Raw genomic sequence first — 9,167 nt, 5'->3', positions numbered from 1 at the left:
CATTGCTAAATTCTCATGTCTAGAACAGTGAGAAGCACATAACTAGCGCTCCGTATTTACTGAATGAATGAATGAATGCTTTCCTTTCTTTTTTTTCTGGAGGAGGGAGCTAGTATCAGAGCTTAAGAGCCATAGATTATTAAGACAGGTAAGCTTTTTCACTAGTTCTTTTCCTTGGACAAGTTACTAAAATTCTCTGTGCCATAGTTTTCTATTCTGCAAAATGGGTTATTTTAGGGTTGTTGTAAGGATTAAATTAATTAAAAGGCTTAAGCCATTTAGAATAGTATCCAATATGTAGTTGGTAGAAGTGGGTACCTTGATATAAGCAATAAATGCTAGATATTTATGTTTATGCCTAATTCCCCTTTTTATATTTATGTTCATAACCTAAGAAAATATCCTGTGAAGTCGGTAATATTGAATTCTTGTTGCCTCTGCTTTTCAGGAAGAAATACTGAGGCACAGAGTTCAAATGACTTGTAAATATGATCTGCAACATAAATAAGTATACTACTTGAATATTTAAAGTAAGGCAATATATTTGCATTTTGCTGGAATTGTTTATTATTTATGTTTTTTAATGCTTTACTTAATTGATGGTTTACAAACCTAAATTGAGCCCCCAAATTCTGTTTATGCGTATACAACAGATATAAAGTCACTAACTTGTGGCTATATATGGTCTCCCATATTTTGGATCCTCCTTGTGACTTTTAGGGCTTCAGTGGTAAAGAATCTGCCTGCAATGTGGGAGACCAGGGCTCCACCAGGGTAGGGAAGACCTCCTGGAGGAGGAAATGGCAACCCACTCCAGTATTGTTGCCTGGAGAATCCCATGGACATGGGAGTCTGGAGGCCTATAGTCCATGGGGGTAAACAAAGAGTGGAACACAACTCGCTATCTGAGCACTGCTATGAATTTTTTAAAGATATACATTTACAGTCTCAACTAGCCATTATGTATTTTCTCAGGCAAGGAAAGCTGAGAAGTACAGCTATTAACGTTCAGAATCCTGTAAACTTTCGAATCCTCATTTATTAAAAAAAAAAATCAGGAATCCGTGCTCTAGTGGCTCCACAGGTAAGGAAATTTTTGTATATCAAGAGCTCTTAATCAGAACTGTAGAGAACTTCCCTTTTGAGCTTGCCTGAAACTGGGAAAACCGAAGCTGCAGCTTCGGCCTAGGGGGTTGGGGGCGGGGCGCCTGTCCGACATAAACTACAACTCCCAGGACTCCCGGGCCAGCGCTCCCGGGAGTCATGGTTCATTCAACACCCGAGCCCGCGTTGCCCGTCCCCTCTCCCTCCCCTGGCAAGCCACACTTTGGGTTCTGACTCCAGATGAGCAAGCCCACGGCCGTCTCGGGGAACGTTTTCTTGCTGTACCGTTTTCTCTCTTGTTTCCTTTGATAGCTCATGTTGCGCACACTCAAGAACTCCTCTGCCGCAGAGGAGTGGCGACGCCCGAGGAGGCGGGGTCGGGCTCTAACCCAGACTGGGTGAACCCGGAGGTGAAAGGGATCCGGTGACCGATGGGCTGAAATGTAGTGGATCCCAGAAGGTTCCGACTTCAGTAAGGAAACCTAGTGTCCTTAATTTTTTTTTAAGTACTCACAGTTCATGTCTCTTTTCTGATCTTAAAAGTCTATTTTCTTTCTCTAGCTTTTTTTCCCCCTGGTGCCTCCCTGTGGGATCATTCTTGATACCGAGTAACTCAGTGTAACTTACACGTGATACCCTCGTGCGGGCTTAGTGTCGCTTCTGATTTGCCGAGGCTGAGAGTTCCTAGAATTTCAGATTAATCTTGTTAACTGCATGTATGGGGGCGAGGGGGTGAGGGGTGAAGGAGAAGACTTGAAATTCTCAAGTATAGATAACCCTAGAGGGTGAAGGTCTTAGGGTTTACTTAACATTGAAGTTCATGACCTAGAGAGGTATTTTACTTGTTCAGCCGCTCAATGGTGTCCGACTCTTCACCAGGCTTCCCTGCCCTTCACTATCTCTGGGAGTTTGCCCAGACTCCTGTCCATTGAGTCGATGATGCCATCTAGCCCTTTCATCCTCTGTCCTCCCCCTTCTACTAACTGTTCCTAAAAAGGAACTCTAGCTAGAAGTGTTTCAACAAAAATCTTTTTTGCCGTTTTTTACTCTGTCCTTTTTCAAATGGACACACCTGTGATGGAGACTAGATGTTGCTACCCATCAGGGTTCTTGGCCTCCTTAATCACTAGAAAGTGTTCAGAGGCTAGTCGGGATATTGAAACAAGGCTTTATTGAGGCCCCTGCTACAGCAGGGGTGAGCCAGAACAAGTTTGCTTGCTTGCTCACTTGCTGGGGGTGGGGAGAGACAGGCGAGCTTGTTCGTGTCCAGGAGTCGGAAGGAGGGGTAGATTAGGTGGTTCGTCCCTCCCTTTGAGGGGTCATGCTGAGGACCATGCTTGTACTCCCAGCTCTTCAGGCTCTTGGGAGGTGGCAGGTGGGCTTTTTGGTCTCTTTGTATCTAGGTGTCCAGAATTTGCCCCAACTGCACATGCACGCGGTTAAGTCCCTTGTAGTTTCTTTGTGTTGTGTTGCTCCTGGAGATGTTTGTCCAGGGGCAAGCATGGTAGCCCTGCACCAACAGGGTCCCAGGTCCCAGCCCCCAGCCTGTCTCAATGTGAAGAGGAGTAGTAACTCCTGCTGGAGGACTAACATTTGTGGCTACTGGACCCTGGTGCCCTCTTTAGAGTGTGATTAAGTTACATTTTGTTAGCAGAACCCTGCAAATTTTGAATATTTTAGATACCATTCTATTTCTTAGAAAATAATGATATCCAAGTTAGCTGACCTGCAATGATCAACTGAACTAATATATTAATACACCTAGCATAGTAGGAGGAGAAGGCAATGGCACCCCACTCCAGTACTCCTGCCTGGAAAATCGCATGGATGGAGGAGCCTGGTAGGCTGCAGTCCATGGGGTCGCTAGGAGTCAGACACGACTGAGCGACTTCACTTTGACTTTTCACTTTCATGCATTGGAGGAGGAAATGGCAACCCACTCCAGTGTTCTTGCCTGGAGGATCCCATGGACAGAGGAGCCTGGTGGGCTGCTGTCTGTGGGGTCGCACAGGGTCGGACACGACTGAAGCGACTTAGCAGCAGCAGCAGCAGCATAGTAGGAACACTGGAGATAATAAAGGTTGATTCTGATCAGTTTTGACCCTTACTTCAGATTTGAACCTCAGGATTGTAGGGGCAAAGTATTTTTCTTAGAACACTTTATCTTCTCCCTTTCTTATTCAGTAATCACAAATGTGTACATTTGTTAGCTCTTTTGGTTATCTCTGTTAGAGGGAAGGAGAACGGATAGTTATTGGACACAGCCAAATTCACCTAACTTGAAATTTTTTAAGTAATTTTTTCCTTGATTGTAAAAATGCTATGTGCTGTATGTATAGGAAATTCAGAAAACACTAAAAAGTAGGGGAAAAAGAAAAAGTATCTATAATCTCACAACTAGAGACCATAGTATTAACATTTTGGTGTGTATTTTTATCTAGTTTTCTTTTTTCAAAATAAAAATTGCCCTCAATTATGAGGGGTTGCTGCTGCTGCTGCTACTGCTAAGTCGCTTCAGTCATGTCCGACTCTGTGCAACCCCATAGACGGCAGCCCACCAGGCTCCTCTGTCCTTGGGATTCTCCAGGCAAGAATACTGGAGTGGGTTGCCATTTCCCTCTCCAATGCTTGAAAGTGAAAAGTGAGTAAATGTCCCCATAAATCCATGTATTCCATATGCTGTAGAAAATTTGAAAACCTAATTGATAATATATTGTTTTTGAGTATGCTTTTTTCATTTAGTGTAATTAGCTTCATTGTCTTTTTTTAAAAGCCAAATTTCTACATTTTTACTATTAATATGTAAAGTTTTTATCCTTTAAATCTCAGCTAAAAGGGAAGCATCTTTGAAGGGAGATTGCATAGTTGGGAATGAAAAACGCTGAGCTCTGAACAGGCAACTTGCATTCAACTCTGCCTGAAACAGGTAGAATGAATAATCATGATTAAGTTACCTGACTTCTTGGGCATCTGGGTACCTAAAATTAAAGTATTAGACAAGGAAATAGTATTTCCTTCAAATTTAGAAATCTGTTAACATATGAGACACCTAAGCTTGCATGGTTATTTTGTACTTGTGCTTATTCACACACTCAATTTTAGATTCTGGATCTGTTATAAGAAATAGGTGATGCAACCTATTCTATTGATATATTTATTCATTATACTCTTACTCATTTGCCTTAGTTAATTATATATGGTGAGTGGGTGGAAAACAGTGCTGTCTTCATTTATTTTGTTTGATTCAGAGATTTGAAGAATCGTTTTCCTTTGTGGGTTATTGAATTTGGGGACTGTGTGTGGAGCTGGCTGAGGCAGTGAACTGAGCTAGATTGCTCGAGGTTCCTCCCAGTTTTTCTCTCTGTGGAGTTGATATTTTTCAACTTGCGCTTATTTTGTTTCAGACGCTGAAATGAATCGTCGTCACCTATTTGCTTGGCTTTTCAGACATCTGTCTCTTAATGGTCACCTCCAGTGTCATGTCCATCGCCATTCTCATCAGCTTACACAGATCCCTCTTGACACAAGGCTGTGGGTCTTTAGGCGAAACAGGAATCACACTGTCCATCGTCTGTTAAATAAGAATTGCTCCAGGAGATACTGTCATCAAGATACCAGCATGCTCTGGAAGCATAAAGCACTACAAAAATATATGGAGGACCTGAATAAGGAGTACCAAACACTTGATCATTGTTTGCATCACATCTCTGCCAGTGAAGGGGACCGGAGGTCCTTGACTCGACGGCATGCTGAGCTGGCCCCACTTGCGGTCATTTACAAAGAAATTCAGGAGGCTGAACAAGCCATTGAAGAATTAGAATCAATGTGTAAAAGTAGGTAAAAGATGTGTGTGTGTACAAGTACAGGATTGATTCTCTAAGTTAAAGGTATATTGAACTCGAGCTCTTAAAAAAACGACGAGTAATAAGCCCTACAATTGGAAAGGACAGGACTCTGTACTGTAAGTCTGGGTGTCTGACAGCTTCTAAAGAGTAACTCCTACTATGAGACTGAGGTCCTCACAGTCCTTGCCAAGATGCTGTTAAGGTCTGGGAAACTGAATACTGACCTTTTCAGAAGCTTTAATTTATTGGATAGATCTTTGTTGAGCACTGTCCTGGATGCTACATACCATGGACACAAAAATACAATTTCTACCCCATCAGAAGGCTCATGTAGTACGGGCATTGTTTCATCACCCTCGGAGGAAACCCTGCACCCTTTAGCCATCTCATCCCAATCCCGCCATCCCTACCAGCCTTACTTTCTGTCTCTACCCAGTTACTTATTTCAGGCATTTTATATAAATGGAATCATCCAATATGTTAGCTTCTTTCATAAGCTAAGATTGGCTTCTTTCACTTAGGATATGTTTAAGGTTCAATTTCATTGTAGCATGTTTCTGAGCTTCATTTCTTTTCATTGATGAATTATGTCCCATTGTATAGATATCTCACCTTTTATTTATATCCATTCATGAGTTGTTGGTTATTGAGTTGTTTCCACTTTTTGGTAATTATGAGCAATGCTGTTACGAATACTTGTGTACAGTAAGTTTTTGTGTGGACATATATTGCCGTATGGTAACTCCATGTTTAATCTTTTGAGGAGCTGCCTGACAGGTTTTCCTAAGAGGCTGCACCATTTTACATTCCATCTCCCATGTATGAGAGTTCTGGTTTCTCCACATCCTCTCCAACCTTTGTGATCCACCTTTGTGATTCTAGCCATCCTAGTGTGTGAAATGTGATTTTGACTTTCATTTCTCTGATGAATGTGCCTATTGTATGTCACCTTTGGATAAATGACTGTTTAAATCCTTTGCCCGTTTTTTAAATTGAGTTGTCTTTTTTATTATTGAGTTGTACGAGTTCTTTATGTTACAGATACAAGTTCCGTATCAGAAATATTATTTGCAAAATTTTTCTTCCATTTTGTGGGTTGTCCCTTGAAGCACCACCATTTTTAATTTTTATGAGGTTTATCTTTTTTTTTCCTCTTGTTTGTGTTTTGGTGCCATATCTAAGAAACCCACAGTCACGAAGATTCAGATATGTGTTTTATTCCAAGAGTTTTATATTTTTAGCCCTTATATTTAGGTCATTGATCTATTTGAGTTAATTTTACATACATAATGTGAGAGGTGTTAATTTTCAATTTTAGTATCTCTTAATATTATTGTCTTAACATTTTTCTTTTATAAACAGTTTCCAGAATATATAGAAGTTGAGAAACAAGTATAATGGATTAACCTGGGATTTAACACGTACTTTGCTATTAGCTTTCAGTTTAATTTATAAGCTTTATTCAGTGTATCATCCTGGGTATCATCTGTGTATCAAGCTTTATTCTGCGTATCATCATTTTTTATGTACTTGTTGTATTGTTGGCTGCACTGGGTGTTTCTTGCCGTGTGCAGTCTTTCTCTAGTTCCGGGACTACTCTCTCGTTGCGGTGCACGGGCTTCTCATTGCAGTGGCTTCTCTTTTTGTGGAGCACAAGCCCTAGGGCTTGCGGGCTTCAGTGGTTGTGCACAAGCTTAGTTGCCCCGCAGCGTGTGGGATCTTCCCAGACCAGGGATTAACCCGTGCCCCCTGAATTGCAAGGCGGATTCTTAACCACTGGACCACCAGGGAAGCCCTTCTCACCTCTTTTAATGAGTATTATTTTTCACTCTTTTGCATAATTCCTCTCAAATTTGTAATTATTTGGGAAAGTTGCTTGCACATATTATACATGTTAGTCACTCAGTCATGTCGGACTCTTTGCAACCCCATGGACTGTAGCCCACCAGGCTTCTCTGTCCATGGAATTTTCCAGGCAAGAATACTGGAGTGGGTTGCCATTCCCTCTCCAGGGAATCTTCCCAACTCAGGGATCGAACCCTATTTCGCATAATAGAAGCTTACTAAATGTTTTCCAATTAAACTGACACAAACTCTGTCAGCCATGTTTGTATCATGCAATATTAGTAGATTCAATTAGTAGATTGCTTCTAAAGTTTCTACTACAATTCTGCTATTTTATAATAATAGTGATAATAGCTACATTTACTGAGTCTTATTATGTGCCAGGCACTAAGCTAAGTATTTTGCAAATATTAATCTCATTTGAATGCTCACAATGACCTTATGAGGTAGGAATTTTTATTAATATTCCCACTTTATAGATGAAACCGAGAGGTTAAAGTGCCAAAGGTCACTTATCTGGTCCAGAGAGGAGCAGGGATTTGAACCCAATCAATGAGATTGCACAGCTGCTTCTCTTATTCACTGCCCAAGGATTCGAAGTCCAATATACAGTCTACCTCTGTAATATATCTTGCATGAGTCTTCTATCCTTTCCACTACTTTATATCTTCGTTATAGCTCATCAAAGATGTTTACAATAAATTCCTAACTTGTAGTCTCATCTCCAAGCTTTTCCAGCCTAGTGAGTGAGTGCTCAGTCATGTCCAACTCTTAGTGACCCCATGGACTATGCAGTCCATGGAATTCTCCAGGCCAGAATAGTGGAGTGGGTAGCCTTTTCCTTCTCCAGGGGATCTTCCCAACCCAGGGATTGAAACCAGGTCTCCCACATTGAAGGCAGATTCTTTACCAGCTGAGCTACAAGGGAAGCCCAAGAATGGGTAGCCTATCCCTTCTCCAGCGGATCTGCCTGATCCAGGAATCAAACTGGGGTCTCCTGCATCGCAGGCGGATTCTTTCCCAACTGAGCTATGAGAGGTTCCCAGCTTAAGTATAGCCTTAACTATACTACTTTCCTACTGTGAATTTTCAGTAAATCCCATTGCCTATAAATATAGATTGTTTGGCTTGGCATTTAAGAGTCCCTGCAGAGTGACCCCCACCTCTCTGTGTAGTCTTATTTCCCTTTGCATGTTCTATCTTCCAACCAAAATAGACCAATTTGCCATTTCCTGAATATACTCAGACCATCCCATGTCTTTGCTCATGTTCTTAACCCACCAATTTCATCTTCTTGAAATTCAGTCCTCTTACAAAGTATGGCTTGAATATCATACTCTGGCTTCACTCCCCTCTGTAAAATAAGTATGATTACCTTTCTCTGTTTTGTATTCTAATCTCTTATGTAAATGTCTTAACTTCAGTCCCTTTCCCTGAGCCTCAAGTACAGGGCCTGTGTCTTATTTTTATTTCCTGCAGCACCAGTCACAGGGTATAATAGACTCTTGACTCTGTTGACATTGAATTGAATCTGGTGAAATTGAATTAGGTTGGATTTTACAGTTCAGCAAGGAATGATTGCAAATCAGCAGGTGTTTCTGGTATACCTTTGACCCAGCCAACACATTGAGGTGTTTGACTCAGCCGACACATGACTCAACACATTGAGTCATGGCAGCCTGGCTGCCGTCTGAGGCTTATGTGCACAAGGCGAGGCCAGCAGTGATAGTACAGTTCTGCAGCAGGCCATTTATAGTTAGAAATTGAGGTCAGGGGCTTCCCTGGTGCGCCAGGGGTTGAGACGTCACCCTCCTGACCCCTGGTCAGGGAGCTAAGATCACACACACACACACAAGGAAGAGATTCGCACCTTATTTGGGAATCTTCCTTAAGGGTCAAAGTCTGGGTTAGACTACCCTTAGGCCTCAGTGGCACTGCTTTTACTACCTATTGTAACAAGGTGAATGTGTCCATCTTTGCCAGCAGACTGAGCCCCTTGAGGCCTGAACCATGTTTTATTCATCCTTGGGTCCCCAGCAACTAGAGCCAGCGTTAAATGTTGAAAAACGGAATGAGGCATAGAATTCCACCAGACCCCAATGACTTCCATGGCTAGAGAAGGATTTTAAAGAGCCTTCTCTCTTTTATGAGTCTTCATTTCTAATTTTTTAATTATTTAGTATCAAAAATGTCTACCTCATTTAGCACACATCACCACTGACAAATGGAGTCTCTAGGCATCTAAAGCAATGGGGTCAAAGGTTACAGGATTCACCCTGTTCGGCCACTATCTCATTGACAGCTTGTTTTGTGAGAGTTCCAGGATTTAATTTTCAGCTTTGAAATGTGAAAAGAACCACTCTTTCCATAAAG

At 41.7% G+C, this 9,167-nt stretch overlaps 1 protein-coding gene across 3 annotated transcripts in view; it reads left to right on the top strand.

Annotated features, from left to right (window-relative positions):
• Positions 1-647: 647 nt before the first annotated feature.
• MTRF1 (mitochondrial translation release factor 1) overlaps positions 648-9,167 on the top strand; it is a 42,506-nt gene continuing 33,986 nt past the window's right edge. Inside the window, exons 1-3 of one of the 3 annotated variants that reach the window (XM_070800008.1) lie at positions 648-1,084; positions 1,417-1,576; positions 4,509-4,937. In XM_070800008.1, the coding sequence (XP_070656109.1) occupies positions 4,517-4,937 (421 nt within the window). In that variant the 5' untranslated portion in view covers positions 648-1,084; positions 1,417-1,576; positions 4,509-4,516. Of the gene's footprint in view, positions 1,085-1,195; positions 1,577-3,940; positions 4,031-4,508; positions 4,938-9,167 lie in introns of those variants that run through there. The other 2 variants (XM_019971202.2, XM_019971204.2) reach the window with 2 other exon arrangements.

Source organism: Bos indicus, chromosome 12, assembly GCF_029378745.1.
Source record: "Bos indicus isolate NIAB-ARS_2022 breed Sahiwal x Tharparkar chromosome 12, NIAB-ARS_B.indTharparkar_mat_pri_1.0, whole genome shotgun sequence".
NCBI lineage: Eukaryota > Metazoa > Chordata > Mammalia > Artiodactyla > Bovidae > Bos > Bos indicus.
This window is presented reverse-complemented; position numbering and strand designations above follow the sequence as displayed.